The sequence below is a fragment of the Bos mutus genome, chromosome 5 (assembly GCF_027580195.1).
Source record: "Bos mutus isolate GX-2022 chromosome 5, NWIPB_WYAK_1.1, whole genome shotgun sequence".
NCBI classification, from domain to species: Eukaryota; Metazoa; Chordata; class Mammalia; order Artiodactyla; family Bovidae; genus Bos; species Bos mutus.
This window is the reverse complement of record NC_091621.1, coordinates 36,794,218-36,815,634: the sequence shown is the minus strand read 5'-3', so window position 1 is coordinate 36,815,634 and position 21,417 is coordinate 36,794,218. Positions and strand designations below refer to the sequence as shown.

The following is a 21,417-nucleotide window of genomic DNA, read 5'->3' as shown; positions in this document are numbered from 1 at the left end:
TTAGTGCTCAAAACTTTATTACAACCATATTGTTAAAAACTGACTCCAAGTAAATCCAGATTTCAGAAAAGATTCTAGACTGGATAAATGCAGCATGGCTGATTAGGGCCTTTTAAGAATATTGAAACACTCTCAGATATTTTTGTTTGACTCCACAAAGTCTTAGCCTGTTTCAAGAATCCATTTAGTGTGTATTCTTTTTTTAAAGTTCTAATGAAAATATAAATATACATAATTACATTTAATGAGATATTTTCTCATCTAACCATTTTGATTTGTATATTGCTAACACATAACTATCATGTTGACTCAAAATAACTGCCATTGTACATGGGGTTTTTAAGAGCCCTCCCAGAGGATATCCAGATTTCAAAAAACACCATATGAAAGCCATTGCTTTATACAGCTATGTCCTTAAGGGACAGCTTAAACAACCTAAAGATCACTGATACCTACTGTTTTCAAAGAGAATTTTAAATCATAAATCCCATTTATCTTTAAGTGAATTATACTGGTTTTCTCCTTGATATCTATAACTTTCAGTTTTGTGTTGTATCATTTTTAAAGATGTTGATACCAATAGGCAAATTTAGAGTAGACTTATGTGTTTTCAATTCAGTAATGAACAGGGAAAGCTAGATATGTGATGAGTGAGGAAATGTTTAGAAGTGAAATATGTCTTTTTGCTTTTATGTTCTAAAATATTGTTAGATAGACTTGGGTAATTTTTTCTACAAAGCTTTGTGGAAGTTGATTTAAATCTCATTAGAGGGATCTACATTTTTTATCTTTGCATTAATGACTAATAAATCATGATTTTAATGTGTAATGTATGACCGAGTTTTACTGGCTTCTTTCACTTATCCATTTCTCAATCTGTTCTATAAATTCCTTTTCACTTTTTTTACAACTGATGACTTTCAAATTTGAATCTGTAGCATTTTGTCTTCCTATTTCTTATTTATTGTTAAAATGGGGGTAGTGAAGTGAAAATAATTCACATTAACTGCTTTTGCAGATATTCTCTTAAATACGGTGCTAAAACTGTGTAATTAGTGACACTTAATATAGCCTTGGTAAAACATTATAGCATCCTATTGAATTTAAAGTTCTAATTACTTTTCCTACCTATGGCTGAATAGGCTGTTAATTGGACAGCTCTCAGTGACATAATTCACATGATGTGAATGTACCCCCTCATACCAGCATATACCAGAGTTATAGTAAATACACAGTTGACATTGGTTAATATTAATAATAATACTAATAATAAGAGTAGCTGCAGTGGTCTGGGTTAGTCTAACTTCAAGGGGGGCTCACTTCTTTGTCTGAAGAGTGTATGAATGAATGAATACCCACCCCCTAGAAACCTTGTATCTTGAAATATGTACATGTAATACACTCAGTAAATTGCTTAGATTAGATCTTTGAAGTTCACTTCAGTTCAGTCACTCAGTCATGTCCAACTCTTTGCTACATGATGGACTGCAGCACCCTGACCCACAGAGCTTGTTCAAATTCATGTCCATCGAGTCGGTGATGCCATCCTACCATCTCATCCTCTGTCACCCCCTTCTCCTGCCTTTAGTCTCTCCCAGTGTCAGGGTCTTTTCGAATGAGTCAGTTCTTTGCAGCAGGTGGCCAAAATATAGGAGTTCCTGCTTCAGCATAATCCTTCCAATGAATATTCAGGACTGATTTCCTTTAGGATTGACTGGTTTGGTCTCTTTGCAGTCCAGGGGACTCTCAAGAGTCTTCTCCAACACCACAGTTCAAAAGCATCAATTCTTCGGTGCTCAGCTTTCTTTGTAGTCCAACTCTCACATCCATGCATGACTACTGGAAAAACCATAGCTTTGACTAGATGGACCTTTGTCAGCAAAGTTATATCTCTGCTTTTTAATATGCTGTCTATGTTAGTCATAGCTTTTCTTCCAAAGAGCAAGCATCTTTTAATTTCAAGGCTGTAGGCACCATCTGCAATGATTTTCGAGCCCAGGAAAATAAAGTCTGTGACTGTTTCCATTGTTTCACCATCTATTTGCCATGAAGTGATGGGACCAGATGCCATGATCTTTTTGAATTTTGAGCATTACTTTGCTAGCATGTGAGATGAGTGCAATTGTGCAGTACTTGGAACTGGTGATGGACAGGGAGGCCTGGCAATTCATGGGGACACAAAGAGTCAGACACGACTGAGCGACTGAACTGAACTGAAACATTCTTTGGCATTGCCTTTCTTTGGAATTGGAATGAAAATGGACCTTTTCCAGTCCTGTGACCACTGCTGAATTTTCAAATTTGCTGGTGTATTGAGCTCAGCACTTTCACAGCACCATCTTTCAGGGTTTGAAATATCTCAGCTGGAGTTCCATAACCTCCACTAGCTTTGTTCATAGTGATGCTTCCTAAGGCCCACTTGACTTCACAGTCTAGGTTGTCTGGCTCTAGGTGAGTGATCACAACATCATTGTTATCTGGGTCATTAAGATCTTTTTTGTACAGTTCTTCTGTGTATTCTTGCCACCTCTTCTTAGTATCTTCTGCTTCTGTTAGGTCCATACCGTTTCTGTCCTTTATTGTGCCCATCTTTGCATGCAGTGTTCTCCTGGTATCTCTAATTTTCTTGAAGAGATCTCTAGTCTTTCCCAATGTATTGTTTTCCTCTTTTTTTTTTTTTTTGCATTGATCACTTAGGAAGGCTTTCTTATCTCTTCTTGTTATTCTTTGGAATCCTGCATTCAGATGGGTATATCTTTCCTTTTCTTCTCTGCCTTTCAGTTCTCTTCTTTTCACAGCTATTTGTAAGGCCTCCTCAGACAGCCATTTTGCCTTTTTGCATTTCTTTTTCTTGGGGATGATTTTGATCACTGCTGCCTACACAATGTTATGAACCTCTTTCCACAGTTCTTCAGGCACTCTATCAGATCTAATGCTCAAAATTCTCCAAGTAAGGCTTCAACAGTACATGATCTGAGAACTTCTAGATGTTCAAGCTGGATTTAGAAAAGGCAGAGGGACCAGAGATCAAATTGCCAACATCTGTTGGATCATCAAAAAAGCAAGAGTTCCAAAAAAATCTACTTCTGCTTCATTGACTACATCAAAGCCTTTGTGTGCATCACAAAAATCTGCACAAAATTCTGAAAGAGATGGGAATACCAGACCACCTTACCTGCCTCCTGAGAAATCTGTATGCAGGTCAAGAAGCAATAGTTAGAATGGGACATGGAACAACTGATTGGTTTCAAATTGGGAAAGGAGTACATCAATGCTGTATATTGTCACCCTGCTTACTTAACACACATGCAGAGTACATCCTGCAAAACAGTAGGATGGATGAAGCACAAGCTGGAATCAAGATTGCCAGGAGATATGTCAATTACCTCCGATATGCAGATGACATCACCCTTATGGCAGAAAGCCAAGAACTGAAGAGCCCCTTGATGAAAGTGAAAGAGGAGAGTAAAAAACCTGGCTTAACACTCAGCATTCAAAAATTCAAAATCATGGCATGCAGTCCCATTACTTCATGGTAAATAGATGGGGAAGCCATTTAAACAGTGACACCCTTTATTTTCTTGGGCTCCAAATTCATTGCAGATGGTGACTGCAGCCATGGAATTTGAAGACACTTGCTCCTTCGAAGAAAAGGTTCATAGACAGCATATTAAAAAGCAGAGACATAACTTTGCAGTCAAAGATCCGTCTAGTCAAAGCTATGGTTATTCCAGTAGTCATGTATGGATGTGAGAGTTGGACCATAAAGAAAGCTGAGCACTGAAGAATTTGTGCTTTTGAACTGTGGTGTTGGAGAAAACTCTTGAGAGTCCCTTGGTCAGCAAAGGAGGTCAAACCAGTCAATCCTAAAGGAAATCAGTCCTGAATATTCATTGAAAGGACTGATGCTGCAGCTGAAACTCCAATACTTGGTTGTTGATGCAAAGAACTGGCTTATTAAAAAGACTCTGATGCTGAGAAATACTGAAGGCAAGAGGAGAAGGGAACGACAGAGGATGAGATGGTGGGATGGTATCACAGACTCAATGGACATGAGTTTGAGCAATCTCTGGGAGTTGATGATGGACAGGGAAGCCTGGCATGCTGCAGTCCATGGGTTTGCAAAGAGTGGACACAACTGAGCAACTGAACTGAACTGAAATTGAAGGAAGTAGAGAAAACACTAGGGCATTCAGATCTTTGAAAATTCAGTCTAATTAGCAGAATTCTGCCATATAATGGTAAGTGATTTGGACATATGAATCCAGAGTTATGTCACAAGAAACTTAATGCTTAGTACACACACACACACACACACACATATGCACATCCCATATCTAGGAAAGAAATGAAGCCTCTGACTATGAACATGTGAAGGCAATTATATTAAAGAAGAAACCAATACAGCAAAATGATTATTCCTTGGTTGGTTTGTTGAGGAAGTGACTTACTTTACACGCTGCTGGGAATGGGTGAGAAGAGAGGTGCAGTTCAGTTGGGGAATTCTAGAGACTTGCAGTCAGTGTGGTAGCCAGTGATCATTCTTCCTTGTGAGGTTTTGTCCCTGACACCTGCTAGGACTGGCCTAGGTTAAAATTAGAGCATGAACCTGATCTGCTTCCTTTCCTCTCCTTGCCTATGGATCTCATTTTGATAAACTGTCTGGATTTTTCTTTAAAATAGATCTGTATTTTTCTTAATGTCTCAATTTTCTCTCTTCAAATTTTACTTGCACTGGGTTCCACCGTCTCATGCTTGTCCAAGAAGCCTATCTTTGTAAACTGTTTCTCTTCATGGTCTAAACTGCATTTCTATGATAGCCACCAGTGCTGGGGGCTGGTGATTTCTTCCTGGGAAACCCTTGCTCTCAGTTCTATCTGTCTCCTTCTCTGCTCTACTCTGTGTCCTATAAGCTAGACTTCTGCAGAAGTGGTCTTGCCGGCAGGAAATTGGAAGGCCAGAGGAAAGAGTATGTTGTGTTTTTCTCTACATCTTCTCTGCACCAGGTTCGATTTCTGGTGGTACCTGTGTCTTTGATGATTTCAGCTCCCACTGAACTGCCTCTCACTTCATAGCTCTGGCCACCCTTGTGTCTCAGTAGAACCATTTCCTCTGCTTTTTCCTTAGCCCTAGGACGATGCTGACTAGTCGCCGTTGCCAGAGTTTGGAAACTTCTACAGCCATTATTTGTTTGCTCAGTCCTGATCCAATTATCCCTTCCCATTTCATCAATGAATCTCCTGTATTTTACATCTCAGTCATGAATGTCTCAATTATAGCACTTGAGCTTGGTTTTCATTATAGTTATTTGTGTACACATCTGTCTTCTCTACTCAGCATGAGGGTGTGAATCATGTCTCTTTCATCTTTGAGTCCTATTACCTAGCAGACTACCTGGCATGTTAATAGGAGATCAGTACATGCTTGTTATATGTACTGATAAATTAATATGACTTTTACTCCTGCAGTGTACTCCTATTGCCCAGAGCTATCCTAATTGTATTTTGTGGATTCCTTGTAGTATTTTTAGGAATGATTAGGAATATATATATTTCTGAGTGTCTTAACATTTACTGCTAAAGAGCCTAAGGAAGGCATATCCTGATGACATTACTAGATATTTGAAGTAAACCTTAGAATTATGGAGAATCACAACAGTTGATCAAAAATCACTCACTTTGGATTCTCTCTAAGCTAAGCTCCTCCTGTTTGTGCTCATTGCTTGAAACAGAATGAAGCAATTGTGATCTCATTCGTTTTGTTCTTCTCCCTCAGCCAAGCTACATTTGGTGCCCTATTGTCTCACAAGTTGCCTGTTTGAGTCTTTTGAATTAAGAGTTTAGAACAGAAGGTCCATCTGCTCTGCATGAATATTAAATTATAATAAAACTTTGTGTAAGAAGTATTTATCCTTGTATTTTTTACAGCATTTAGTTTTCCTTCTGTTCTAAGAAAAAATTGGAGCATCAGTTTTTGTTTTTTTTTTCAACATACCCTTGGATTTGAATAGGCTGCAGTTATCAAATTGTATAATATTGACAGAATAGGCCTAGGGACCTTTGATTGGCAGGTGCTGAAGAAGTAAAATTTTATTTGTTTTCCTTTTTTAAAAATATGTAGCAGTTATTGATGTAATTGAACACACCATATGCCAGATCTTGTTATTTTGAGGTTATACAATCTCATAAGAGAAAAAAAAAAACCTCTTAAAAATTACACATTGGAGAGGCATGTTTTACAATCAATCAGATTCATTAAGTCAATGCACATGCTATTTTAATTCATAATATGATAGATAGTATGCAACTGATAAATCTGTAGTTTCATTTTGAATATTCATGAATAAGCAAGCTTCAGCCAGCTTTTAAGTAATATAATTCATGCAAGTAAGTGTATTCTCTTTCAGCAAGCTTCAAAAGTTTTAAGCCAATTTGCCAGTAATGTATACTATGTAGTGAAATTTGTTAATAAGAGCTGAGTAAGGAGATCAGGTGAAGGATGGCATTTTAAAATGTGTATACTTTCCATTATTTAAATGTGCATCTTTTAAATAATCAGTTAACTTTTGAGCAAGGATGAAAGTTGGGTTAAATATGAATATTTGAACAACCATATATAAATATATTCAATATTATTAATAGAAGCATGTCTAATTTATTTGTTATAAATTTTATAGGCAAAGTGATACTTTTAAAGATAATGGGATATATAAATTCTGAAGAGGGACTTTATTCTAACTCACACAATGAAATTAAAAGGAAATGTCTACACTCATTTTGTAAAATTCATGTAGTTATAAAGGCTTCCCAGGTAGCATTAGTGGTGAAGAACCTGCCTGCCAGTGCTGCTGCTGCTACTGCTAAGCCGCTTCAGTTGTGTCCGACTCTGTGCAACCCCATAGACGGAAGCCCACCAGGCTTCCCCGTCCCTGGGATTCTCCAGGCAAGAACACTGGAGTGGGTTGCCATTTTCTTCTCCAATGCGTGAAAGTGAAAAGTGAAAGTGAAGTCGCTCAGTTGTGTCTGACTCAGCGACCTCATGGACTGCAGCCTACCAGGCTCCTCCGTCCATGGGATTTTCCAGGCAAGAGTACTGGAGTGGGGTGCCATTGCCTTCTCTGGCCTGCCAGTGCAGGTAGACATAAAGAGTCGTGGGTTCAATCCCTGGGTCAGAAAGATCCCTTGGAGGAGGGAATGCCTACCCACTCCAGTATTCTTGCCTAGAAAATCCCGTTGATGAATGAGCATGGTGGGCTACAGTCCGTGGGGTTGCAGAGTCAGACATGACTGAAGTGACTTAGCATGTAACTGAAAATTGGATTTAGTAAATAGGGTTAACAAATTGCTCGTGTCCTTTTCTTTTTATCAGATGACCACTTCCTCTGGTCTTTTGAAGTTAGCTTGGGTTGATCTAGGTGTCATGAAGTTCCAAAGCATACAATATTTAGTGCCCTTTGAAAGAAAAACAATACAAATTTGTGAAAAAAGTTGGTTCAGAGTCATAGAAGAGCGTCTAAGCTAGAGAAGGAAGCTGGAAGTTAAGCTTAATTAGCATCAGGGTAAATCTGTTTCTATTTAGGTGATGAATCAACATAGGTAGTGCAAAATATTCATTTCAAAATAAGCAAATGGTTTCCATCAAGTAAATGTATGTATTGTAAATATTTTGAAATTTTCAAAAAATTATTTCATACCTTCTATGCATTTTTTAATTAAAAATATCTTCCTCAAGTCTGAAGTTTTGTTTTGTTTTCACTGTATGTAATTGTAATGCATATAAGGGGGATTCCCTGGTGGCTCAGTGGTAAAGAGCCTGTTTGCAGTGCAGGAGATGTGGGTTCAATCCTGAGTCAGGAAGATCGTCTAGAGAAGGAAATGGCAACCCATTCCAGTATTGGTGCCTGGGAAATCCCATAAACAGAGGAGCCTGGTGGGCTGCAGTCCATGGGGTCACAAAAGAGTCGCACACAACTTAGTGACCAAACAACAACAATAACAATGGATGCAAGGCAGGATGTGACAGTGGCAGATTAAGACCTTTCAACATCTTAAATAGGGAGCCCTAATCCACGTGTACTTATAAATAACCCCATCCCATAAAACATAAAATAAATATGCATATATGTACTGAAAGTTAAATAGTTTCTTTCTAATTTTCTGTCTTAAAATTTAAAATTCGGCAGTGGTATATAAAAAAATGAGCTTTTCTCAGAGTTGTGTTGCCCCTGAATCAGTAGCTGCCTTGAGCACCTGCTTAATGTGCCCTTAGGTGCGACATCATCTAGCAGGCAAGTAACTTGCTTAGAGTCTACTTATCAGCACCCCTTTTCCAGATTTTAATTCTGACTTGCCATTACCTCTCATCCATGATGTACCTTATTTTCCTCTTTGAACTTAATGAGCATGAACGTAACTTGGGCCTACAAGTTACTTATGCTGGATTAAATTTAGGATTATAGTTCCTCAAGCACCTTGAAAAACTGTAAGAACACGAAATATTGAGGCAAAATGATATGAACACTTGTAAGCTATTTTTCATAACAAAACATTAAAAAATATATATATTTGTATTTTTTATTCCAAAGCCATATGCCAATTTCAAGGACGGACATACTTTGAAGGACAAAGAAGTACAGTCTATTCCTCTTCTGGAGTATGTGTTCTCTATGAGTGCAAGGTAAGGAAATTCTTCATGTGTGTTTTAAAATTCTTTAAATTATGTGAACATAGTAAACGTCTCTTTAAAAATCTGACTCCTGTAATACTTATAAAACTTCTTAGGCAAAGAGAAAATTTTTAAAAATTTAAGGTATTAATTACAGCTCAACTGTACAGAAAATTCTAATTGTTTTTGCAATCATATAAATTAGTGATTGTAAAATAATTTTCCCAATAAATAAAAGCCCTATTTTGTCAAATCAAAGTTTTATGAAGTTGTCTTATGTTTTCTAAATACAAATCACCTCCTTGTTTGCTGTTTTGAAGAAAATGTAGATAAATGTAGACTCAGCCTGTTGTCATTTTAGTTTTGACTCATGTGACAAATATCACTGAGTCCAATTAAAGACAAAATGCAATTTGACTAATAAAAATTAGCTATTCGATGGAGACAAGACTAATATTGATCTTAATTTCTTTGGGAGGGATATTTTAATTGATTTGAAGGAAAATGCTTTATAGATGTGCGACCATGGTCTCTTGAAATATGCTTCTGAAGCAAACGTGATTCATTTTAACTCTGCTTCTTGACCTAATTGAAAAAGTAAATATGTTCCATAACAGTGTTCACATATACCTTTTGTAAACTATCATCTTATATTCTTTTACCATAATGTTCTATTTCAAGCCCTACTCTCTTTAAAGGAAACTGTCTACATATAAGATTCCTGCTTTAGGGTTCATTGATATTTGATCACTAATTTTCTTCTTAAATGCCTCTTGTACTTGGTTTTGGGGGATGATTTAGTATGTATAGATTATGTAGAAAATTAAGATAAGTTATTTACTCTGCTGGCAATACACTGTGAGAATTCATTTGATTAAATGTTGGTGAAAGGAAAATCCTCAGAATCTTGCCAAGATAAACTGAATCTGAAAAAAGCCAGCTATATACCTCAAGCATCTTAAATTGGAAGACTATGGGGATAAGCATGGAGACATAAAACAGCAAAACCGTGACAGATTTGATATCCAGAATGTGAAAGCTCTGATTTGTCCATGTTCATTATAAGGTATTCTGGCTGCTCATTTTGGCTCTAAACCAGCTCTCTCAGGTTGTATGTTACCATCTTAAAGATAAGGGAACTGGGGTATGGGCACATTAACACAATTGATGAAGCTACATTTCAAGTTTGGGTTTTCTCATAAGCGTCTCTTCAAAAATGCTGTTTTGAGAATAGATTTAAGGGACTAGATCTGACAGAGTTCCTGATGAACTATGGACAGAGGTTCCTGACATTGTACAGGAGACAGGGATAAAGACCATCTCCAAGAAAAAGAAATGCAAAAAAGCAAAATGGCTGTCTGAGGAGGCCTTACAAATAACTGTCAAAAAAAGAGAAGCGAAAAGCAAAGGAGAAAAGGAAAGATACACTCATTTGAATGCAGAGTTCCAAAGAATAGCAAGGAGAGATAAGAAAGCCTTCCTCAGTGATCAGTGCAAAGAAATAAAGGAAAGCAATAGAATGGGAAAGGCTAGAGATCTCTTCAAGAAAATTAGAGATACCAAGGGAACATTTCATGCAAAGATGGGCATAATAAAAGACAGAAATGTATGGACCTGACAGAAGCAGAAGATATTATAAAGAGGTGGCAAGAATACACAGAACTATACAAAAAAGATCTTCATGACCCAGATAATCACGATGATGTGACCATCCACTTAGACCAGACATCCTGGAATGTGAAGTCAAGTGGGCCTTAGAAATCATCACTATGAACAAAGCTAGTGGAGGTGATGAAATTCCAGTTGAGCTATTTCAAATCATGAAAGATGATGCTGTGAAAGTGCTGCACTCAATATGCCAGCAAATTTGGAAAACTCAGCAGTGGCCACAGGACTGGAAAAGGTCAGTTTTCATTCCAGTCCCGAAGAAAGGCAATGCCCCAAAATGCTCAAAGTAACACACAATTGCACTTATCTCACACGGTGGTAAAGTAATGCTCAAAATTCTCCAAGCCAGGCTTCAGCAGAATGTGAACCGTGAGGTTCCAGATGTTCAAGCTGGATTTAGAAAAGGCAGAGGAACCAGAGATCAAATTGCCAACATACACTGGATCATCGAAAAAGCAAGAGAGTACCAGAAAAACATCTATTTCTGCTTTATTGACTATGCCAAAGCCTTTGACTGTATGGATCACAATAAACTGTCGAAAATTCTGAAAGAGATGGGAATACCAGACCACCTGACCTGCCTCTTGAGAAACCTGTATGCAGGTCAGGAAGCAACAGTTAGGACTGGCTGTGGAACAACAGACTGGTTCCAAATAAGAAAAGGAGTATGTCAAGGCTGTATATTGTCACCCTGCTTATTTAACTCATATGCAGAGTACATCATGAGAAACGCTGGGCTGGAGGAAGCACAAGCTTGAATCAGGATTGCCAGGAGAAATATCAATAACCTCAGATATGCAGATGACACCACCCTTATGGCAGAAAGTGAAGAAGAACTAAAGAGCTTCTGATGAATGTGAAAGAGGAGAGTGAAAAAGTTGGCTTAAAGCTCAACATTCAGAAAACTAAGATCATGGCATCTGGTCCCATCAGTTCAGTTCAGTTCAGTCTCTCAGTCGTGTGTGACTCTTTGTGACCCCATGAACCACAGCATGCCAGGCCTCCCTGTCCATCACCAACTCCCGGAGTCCACCCAAACCCATGTCCATTGAGTCCGTGATGCCATCCAACCATCTCATCCTCTGTCGTCCCCTTCTCCTCCTGCCCTCAATCTTTTCCAACATCGGGCATTTTCAAATGAGTCAGCTCTTCGCATCAGGTGGCCAAAGTATTGGAGTTTCAGCTTCAACATCAGTTCTTCCAGTGAACACCCAGGACTGATCTTTACGAATGGACTGGTTGGATCTCCTTGCAGTCCAAGGGACTCTCAAGAGTCTTCTCCAACACCATAGTTCAAAAGCATCAATTCTTTGGCACTCAGCTTTCTTTATAGTTCAACTCTCACATCCATACATGACCACTGGAAAAACCATAGCCTTGACTAGACAGACCTTTGTTGACAAAGTAATGTCTCTGCTTTTGAATATGCTACCTAGGTTGGTCATAACTTTCCTTCCAAGGAGTAAGTGTCTTTTAATTTCATGGCTGCAATCACCATCTGAAGTGATTTTGGAGCCCAGAAAAATCAAGTCAGCCACTGTTTCCACGGTTTCCCCATCTGTTTGCCATGAAGTGATGGGACTGGATGCCATGATCTTACTTTTCTGAATGTTGAGCTTTAAGCCAACTTTTTCACTCTCCTCTTTCACTTTCATCTAGAGGCTCATTAGTTCTTCACTTTCTGCCATAAGGGTGGTGTCATCTGGTCCCATCACTTCATGGCTAATATTTGGGGAAACAACAGAAACAGTGGCAGACTTTATTTTTTGGGGCCCCTTTGGAGAAGGAAATGGCAACCCACTCCAGTGTTCTTGCCTGGAGAATCCCATGAATGGAGAAGCTTGGTAGGCTTCATTCCATGGGGTCGCACAGAGTCGGACACGACTGAAGCGACTTAGCAGTAGCAGCAAAATCTCTGCAGATGGTGATTGCAGCCATGAAATTAAAAGACACTCCTTGGAAGAAAAGTTATGACCAACCTAGAGAGCATATTTAAAAGCGGAGACATTACTTTGCCAAGAAAAGTCCGTCTAGTCAAGGCTATGGTTTTTCCAGTGGTCATGTGTGGATGTGAGAGTTGAACTATAAAGAAAGCTGAGCTGAAGAATTGATGCTTTTGAACTGTGGTGTTGGAGAAGACTCTTGAGAGTCCCTTGGACTGCAAGGAGATCCAACCAGTCCATCTTAAAGGAAATCAGTCCTGAATATTCCAATGAATATTCATTGGAAGGACTGATGTTGAAGCTGAAACTCCAATACTTTGGCCACCTGATGTGAAGAATTGACTCATTTGAAATGACCCTGATGCTGGGAAAGATTGAAGGCGGGAGGAGAAGGGGATGACAGAGGATGAAATGGTTGAATGGCATCACCTACTCAGTGAACATGAGTTTGAGTAAACTCTGGGTGTTGGAATGGACAGGGAGGCCTGGTGTGTTCTGGTCCATTGGGTTGCAAAGTGTTGGATACAACTGAGCGACTGAACTGAACTGAACTGTGGTCCCACTATTGAAACAAGGACTGGAAGGCTTGGAGTGAGATACAGCAACACCAAGGAAATCAGAGAAAAGTTACATCAAGGAAGGTGGAAATTTTGTCAGCTGATTCCTAAGTAAAGTCTAACTTTGAAATATCAACCCTAAATTTTAACATTGTGAGGGCATTTGAAGATTCTCCATTTTCTGTGTGTGATCTTTTCTTTTTTTTTTTTTAAATTTTATTTTTAAACTTTACATAATTGTATTAGTTTTGCCAAATATCAAAATGAATCCACCACAGGTATACATGTGCTCCCCATCCTGAACCCTCCTCCCTCCTCCCTCCCCATACCATCCCTCTGGGTCGTCCCAGTGCACTAGCCCCAAGCATCCAGTATCGTGCATTGAACCTGGACTGGCATCTCGTTTCATACATGATCTTTTCATTTGACAAATGTGTTCTGCAATACTGATCATTATGATTTAGAAATTTTCTGAGATGGTTTCCTATTTGATTTTAAAATACCTAAAAAATTGATTTTATTTTAAATTGGGTTTGTGAAACTTCTGGGTATAGTCAACTCTCCAGGTGCATAATAAATATTGTTGAATGAATACATGTTACCTTTTATTTGCTCAAACAAAAGACACCGATTTACTACCCTCTCATGCTGTGCTATCCAGTAGAAATATGATGCAGGCCACACAGGTGATTTTTATTGGGCTAAACTTTCTGTATACAACCCCATATAGCCAAAATATTATCAGTTCCAATGTCATCAATATAAAATTCTTAATGAAATATTTTACAGTCTTTTATAATGTGAGTCATCAAAATCTCACACGCACTTTCATTTACCGTGTTTGAGTAACATGTAGCTAGTGGGTGTGGATGCTATAGCACAGCCCTCCCTCATCGTCATAAACTTTTATTATTCTTCACGAAATTCTTGACATTAAGGACTTCCACTGTTTCTTCCCCCTTCAGGCCCCTGAACTTCGGTATTTTACATAATTGACAGCTCTCTCGGGCTTCCACTTTCTGGGCCGTCAATTCTAGTCCTTTGTTCTTTTATTGTCAGTTTTGTGACCTTGGAAACGTGTCCTGGGCTTAATAATGACACAGAAACACACCCTGATCCTGAAAATAAGATGATCAGAATGGATATTACTGTCACACCAAAGGAAGGATAGGGTTTGACTCCCACTGTATATGTGTCTCCTGCCACTTTCTTGATAAGAGATTGTCGTGGCATGGAGAAGATCCTTTCCGTCAATAAACCAGAAAGAGGGGGATATTGAAGTTATTAAAACTTTTTCTTCAATAGAAGCAGTACTTATAGAAATAACATCTAAAAACCTAAGCTATTGAGCAGTGTTAAGATGGAAGCCTTCCATTTCCAATGATTATTTTACTTCTTATGCACTGGTAAGCATAATACAACAGTTTATGACTCTTGTTGTTAAGAGACTAGAGACTGACAGTTTAGAAGCAAAATGTTTGCTTCATGGCAGTGCTACTCCATTTATCAGAAAAGTGTTCTGTATTTTGGTTTTCTCTTTAAGTTTTATCTACTTTAGTGGCTAGAACTATAATCATTTTGTATTAATTTATTCATTCACTCAGGAAAATTTTTTGAGTACCAATTATGTGCCAGAAAATACGTGAGACATTCATGCGCAAGAGACATAAATCCTGCCCACATTTCCCTTTTTGGAAATGTTTTGTGAGAGATCCACAGCATTCCTTATTATACTCACTTGGTATAATCTCTCTTTTTTTTATTTTATTTTATTTTTAAACTTTACATAATTGTATTAGTTTTGCCTAATATCTCTTTAACAGTTTGGAAACTTTGAAGTGAGAATGTTTAAAAAGTCCAGTTTTTGTTTATTGTTTTTTCAAAGTGAGCTGTTAATCAAATTCAAGCTATCTCTTTGCCACAATTGTCATCTGGATGTGCAAATATGTTTTAAACTAACAGAATCTCTCAGGATTGAAGGCATGCTTCCATTCCCAAATCTGCTTGTCCCTTTGAAAGTCTTTCCAATTGTCATTGAATATCATTTTGCAAGTGAGTCTGTGACCTTTGCAGATGTTCTCAGGATGAAAATTTTATTCTGATGTTTGAAGGGATGTCTTTAATGCTGGATCTGGAAACTTAGGAGTTTCCAGAATTAGGAGTTAGTCCTAACTGATAAGTTTGAAGCATTTATTTTCTGTTGTCTAACAGGACCAGAGCATGAAGCTGGTTGAGAGTTCAGGCTGTCCCGCTCTGGACTGTGCAGAGTCGCATCAGATTACTTTGTCTCATAGCTGTTGCAAAGTCTGTAAAGGTAAGATTTTTTGGAAAGTAAGATTTATGTGCATGAGTCATTCTAGGAGGCAATTTCAACTGACAGGAAATAAAACTGTTTATAGGGAAGTTTTTTCCAAAGACTATGGAATTAAAATTGAGATGCTCCCATGCCTTTCTGCTGGGTGTCTTGTACCTGGCTCAAAGTCTAGGTTTCTAAACTCTCTCTGTGTATTGGTTCTGAGTCAGCATGACATTGTTGAACCCAAACTCTGTGTATTGGTTCTGAGTCAGCATGACATTGTTGAAAACATACAACAGTGCTGAGTTATTTTATTGAGTTTTTTTTTTTTTGGGGGGGGGGTGTGGATTTGCTTTTCTTTTCTCTTCAGTCTATTTTATAATTGACTTAGCATAATTCCCATGTTGGCTACTTCAAATCCCTCTCTTCACAATTCCACTCTCCTTCACTGACAGGCTTCTGTATCACTGAGAAGAGAGAGGCCAACAAACATGCGTTGCTTGTTCTGTCTTGCCTTTGTGATGATAGACCTAAAACCAATAAGTAGAAGGAACTTAGATTTTTAGTTCGATATAAGAAAACAGTAAAATTTGAGATATTCAGAAATGGAGTGGGCTGCCCACAATCAAAGATTCTTAAATTTGGTATTTTGTTATAGATTCAAGTATTAAACTAAAGGATTGATTATGTGGAACCTTTTATGATCCCCACCAATCATGAAATTACGTGTGCCTTCTTGCATTATCTTGAAATCATGTATTTGTAAATCTATCTCCTTCACTGAACTTTGCACCTTGAGGGCAGGGCTGGGTCTTTGTCCTTGTATGACAGTGGGGATGTAGCTGGGACTCGTAACTCATGTAGTTGGTGTGACATTAACAAAGTGCCTCATATGAGCTACTAGCGTGTGTTTTAATAATAGCCTTTATTGATACCAAATAAAACTTAAACAGAAAAAAGTAAGAAAAAGAAACCTTATAAAATATATGCTATTTTCTTTCCTTTTAATCTCATTTACTAAAAGGGAAATATAAGATCCTTCTCTCCCATTTTTTGGAGGATGGTGCAGGTTTCATTTTCTTTTTAGCTAATTGCTCCATCTATTCATTTAAGAGTTTTATTTTTTTTTAATTTTATTTTATTTTTAAACTTTACAATATTCTATTAGTTTTGCCAAATATCGAAATGAATCCGCCACAGGTATACCTGTGTTCCCCATCCTGAACCCTCCTCCCTCCTCCCTCCCCATACCATCCCTCTGGGTCGTCCCAGTGCACCAGCCCCAAGCATCCAGTATCGTGCATCGAACCTGGACTGACGACTCATTTCATACATGATATTATACATGTTTTAATGCCATTCTCCCAAATCTCCCCACCCTCTCCCTCTCCCACAGAGTCCATAAGACTGATCTATACATCAATGTCTCTTTTGCTGTCTCGTTCACAGGGTTATTGTTACCATCTTTCTAAATTCCATATATATGCGTTAGTATACTGTATTGGTGTTTTTCTTTCTAGCTTACTTCACTCTGTATAATAGGTTCCAGTTTCATCCACTTCATTAGAACTGATTCAAATGTGTTCTTTTTAATGGCTGAGTAATACTCCATTGTGTATATGTACCACAGCTTTCTTATCCATTCATCTGCTGATGGACATCTAGGTTGCTTCCATGTCCTGGCTATTATAAACAGTGCTGCGATGAACATTGGGGTACACGTGTCTCTTTCAATTCTGGTTTCCTCAGTGTGTATGCCCAGCAGTGGGATTGCTGGATCATAAGGCAGTTATATTTCCAGTTTGTTAAGGAATCTCCACACTGTTCTCCATAGTGGCTGTACTAGTTTGCATTCCCACCAACAGTGTAAGAGAGTTCCCTTTTCTTCACACCCTCTCCAGCATTTATTGCTTGTAGACTTTTGGATCACAGCCATTCTGACTGGCGTGAAATGGTACCTCATAGTGGTTTTGATTTGCATTTCTCTGATAATGAGTGATGCTGAGCATCTTTTCATGTGTTTGTTAGCCATCTGTATGTCTTCTTTGGAGAAATGTCTATTTAGTTCTTTGGCCCATTTTTTGATTGGGTCATTTATTTTTCTGGAGTTGAGCTGTAGGAGTTGCTTGTATATTTTTGAGATTAGTTGTTTGTCAGTTGTTTCATTTGCTATTATTTTCTCCCATTCTGAAGGCTGTCTTTTCACCTTGCTTATAGTTTCCTTTGTTGTGCAGAAGCTTTTAAGTTTAATTAGGTCCCATTTGTTTATTTTTGCCTTATTTCGAATATTCTGGGAGGTGGGTCATAGAGGATCCTGCTGTGATGTATGTCGGAGAGTGTTTTGCCTATGTTCTCCTCTAGGAGTTTTATAGTTTCTGGTCTTACGTTGAGATCTTTAATCCATTTTGAGTTTATTTTTGTGTATGGTGTTAGAAAGTGTTCTAGTTTCATTCTTTTACAAGTGGTTGACCAGTTTTCCCAGCACCACTTGTTAAAGAGATTGTCTTTAATCCATTGTATATTCTTGCCTCCTTTGTCAAAGATAAGGTGTCCATATGTGCATGGATTTGTCTCTGGGCTTTCTATTTTGTTCCATTGATCTATATTTCTGTCTTTGTGCCAGTACCATACTGTCTTGATAACTGTGGCTTTGTAATAGAGCCTTAAGTCAGGTAGGTTGATTCCTCCAGTTCCATTCTTCTTTCTCAAGATAGCTTTGGCTATTCGAGGTTTTTTGTTTTTCCATACAAATTGTGAAATTATTTGTTCTAGCTCTGTGAAGAATACCGTTGGTAGCTTGATAGGTATTGCATTGAATCTATAAATTGCTTTGGGTAGTATATTCATTTTCACTATACTGATTCTTCCAATCCATGAACATGGTATATTTCTCCATCTATTAGTGTCCTCTTTGATTTCTTTCACTAGTGTTTTATAGTTTTCTATATATAGGTCTTTAGTTTCTTAAGAGTTTTAAAATCTCAGTTCTATGAAAGGCTCTTTGGGAGTTTCAGAGTGGTTTCAGACTTGGTCTGCCTTTCAAGAGCTTTAGGGATGGCTCTCAGGAACTAAGAGTACAAAGGACTGTAATCAAATAGATATAAAAGAAGAGCCACTAGTGTTTTCAGCCTAACTTTCCATGAGCCAGTGCCTTGTACAGAGCATGTGTGGAAGTTGATACAAATCCAGAATGCTCATTCCAATCACTTGATTTGGGAACTGGACTCCCAGTATGCAGCTTGACTAGAGTGTCTTTGGCAGCCAAAGGTAGGCTATACCAGAACTTCTCAGGATTAAATGTTTATACAGATAACCTAAGGATTAAAGTACAGACCCTAATCTGGAAGGTTTGGGGTGGAGCTCAAGAATCTGCATTTCTGTTAAGCTCCTAGGTGACTACTGGTCAGTGGGACCACACTTTGAGTGGCTTTTGCTGCATAACAAATTACCCCAAAGTTCAGAGGCTTAAAACAACCACCACTTTATTCTCAGGCATACCTCCTCTTGTTGCACTTTGCTTCGTTGTGCTTTGCAGATATTATGATATTTACAAATTGAAGGTTTATGGCAATGCTGTGTCAGGAAAGACTGTTGGTGGCATTTTTCCAGCAGCATTTGTTCACATCATGATTCTGTGTCACTTTTTGGTTATTCTCACAGTAGCAATAATTCAAATTTTTTCATTATTGTTATATTTTTTATGGTGATCTGTGATCAGTGATCTTTAATATTCCTACTACAACTTGCTGAAGGCTCAGATGATGATTATCATTTTTTAGCAAGAAAGTATTTTTAAATGGTGAAGGACAGCGAAGCCTGGCCATAGTCCACGGGATCACAGAGAGTCAGACATGACTGACAGACTGAACAACAAATTTTAAGTTAAATCATGCACATTTTTTTTTCTTTTTTTTTCTAATTTTATTTTATTTTTAAACTTTACATATTTGTATTAGTTTTGCCAAATATCAAAACGAATCCGCCACAGGTATACATGTGTTCCCCATCCCGAACCCTCCTCCCTCCTCCCTCTCCATACCATCCCTCTGGGCCGTCCCAGTGCACCAGCCCCAAGCATCCAGCATCGTGCATCGAACCTGGACTGGCACCTCGTTTCCTACATGATATTTTACATGTTAGATGTAATGCTATTGCATATTTAATATACTAAAGTATAGTATAAACAACTTTTTTTTAGCCACATTGCATGGCTTTCAGGATCTCATTTCCCTGATCAGGGTTAAACCTGGGCTACAGGAGTGAAAGCCTGGAATCCTAAACACTAGACAACCAGGGAACTCCCAAAATATAGCTTTTATATGCACTGAGAAAATAAAAAAAATTGTGTGACTTGCTTTATTGTGATATTCACTTTATTGCAGTGATCTGGAACCACGCATGCAATATCTCTGAGGTATGCCTAGATATTGCAGTGTTGTGGGTCAGCAATTCAGACAAGGCTTAGCCAGGTGATTCTTCTGCTTCATAGGGTGTTAACTGGGGTCACTCAGCTGAAAGTTGGTCTGAGCTGGAAGGTTCAAGATGGCCTCACTGTATGTTGGGCACCTTAACAGGCATGGCATGAAGGCTGGTCATAGCCAGAACTCTCTCCCTTTCTATGTAATCTCAGGACTTCTCCCTGTGGTCTCCCTAGTAGGATGATCATCAGATTTCTTAAATGGTAGCTTGGGGCTGTTAAACAGTAGGTCTGGAACTGACACAGCATCACTTCTACCACAATTCATTGATCAAAGCAGTTACAGCCAAGCCCAGATTCAAGGGGTGGGTGTGAGGGGAATAGATCCCACTATGAAAGGAGGAGTGTTAAAATTTTTTGGCCATCTTTAATCTACTAGTGGTGTCCAGGAGATACTTAAAGAGCAGAGAGGTGAATACCTATTAGTCAGCATTGGCTAGATTTGGATAAAAAGATGTGGGTAAGAATAGGGCATTTCAGAGGGCTTCCCTGGTAGCTCAGCTGGTAAAGAATCCACCTGCAAGGCAGGAGACCACAGTTCAATCCCTGAGTCAGGAAGATCCGTTGGAGAAGGGATAGGCTATCCACTCCAGTATTCTTGCCTGGAGAATCCCCATCGACAGAGGAGCCTGGCGGGCTGCAGTCCATGGGGTCACATAGAGTTGAACACAACTGAGGGACTAAGCACAGAACAGAGCATTTCAGATGTCAAGAAAAGACCTGATTACATTCATTTCTTTTTAAAGAGCTTTAACATATTACCAAAAGCAAGTTAAGAATGGAAAGTGAAAGTGAAATCGTTCAGTCACGTCTGACTCTTTGTGACCCCATGGCCTATACAGTCCCTAGAATTCTCCAAGCCAGAATACTGGAGTGGGTAGCTGTTCCCATCTCTAGGGGATCTCTCCATCCCAGGGATCGAACCCAGGTCTCCCACATTGCAGGCAGATTCTTTACCAGCTGAGCCACCAGGGAAGAATGGAAAAGCTAGGGACAAAAACTGTTATGTTTATATTACCTATAGTTTTAAAAGTTAATATGTTGACACAACACACTTGAAATACAATGACAAAGTTTACTATGATCTATACCCCTTCCACCTGAGACTGATATACTTGATTTGTGACCCACTGAAGCCAGAACTGAACTCAGGTTTGGCTGCTCATTGCTCAAAAGTTGCTATTCAAGAGAAAAGAGTTGGGGGGAGGGGAAGTGTTATTCAGGAAGCTGGTGGACTAGCATCCCCAAACCATTTTCAAGTTGCCAGACAGGGAACAGAGTTTGTAAAGGAACAGTTTCAGAGGTGTGCTGGTGGGGGCTATGTGTGAAGCAGCACAGTCTGCTCCAGTAATCACCTTGAAGCTGGTGGGGCGGTGGTCTGATTAGCATCATTGTGTGATTGTGTAAGGAGAACAGGTTATCTGTAGCTGTGGAGTTGAAGCATCCTGTACTTCCTGAAGTTTCTCAAGAGATTGTTCTTTAAGTATTTAATCACATTATAGCATATTTAGTCCTACAGCATGGGTTTTTCTCACAATGGAACTGGGGCCTCCAATATGGAATTGCCCTCGCTAAGGTAAAAGCAGAGATTCCTTTTCCTTATTCCTGAACAAGTGTTTCAGAGTCAGGTGAGATTATGTGATAGAACCTTGGTATCAGCTTTCAAAAAAAACTTGAGTAATTATTTTACACAGCCTGGGTTGAGAACCACTGGCTTAGTTAATACTGGAGCTGAAATTGGATAAGTTGACCTTTCTTGAAACATCTTAACACCATGTAAAATAAAAATTGCTTCCATTTTTGACTTCAAAT

The 21,417-nt window shown here is 38.6% G+C and overlaps 1 protein-coding gene across 2 annotated transcripts in view; it reads left to right on the top strand.

The window, feature by feature from the left end:
- The window catches only part of NELL2 (neural EGFL like 2), a 460,840-nt gene that overhangs the window by 221,718 nt on the left and 217,705 nt on the right, over positions 1 to 21,417 (top strand). For both annotated transcript variants that reach the window (XM_070369964.1, XM_070369963.1), the window contains exons 11-12: positions 8,585 to 8,676; positions 15,044 to 15,146. In XM_070369964.1, coding sequence (XP_070226065.1) covers positions 8,585 to 8,676; positions 15,044 to 15,146 — 195 coding nt within the window. The remainder of the gene's footprint in view (positions 1 to 8,584; positions 8,677 to 15,043; positions 15,147 to 21,417) is intronic.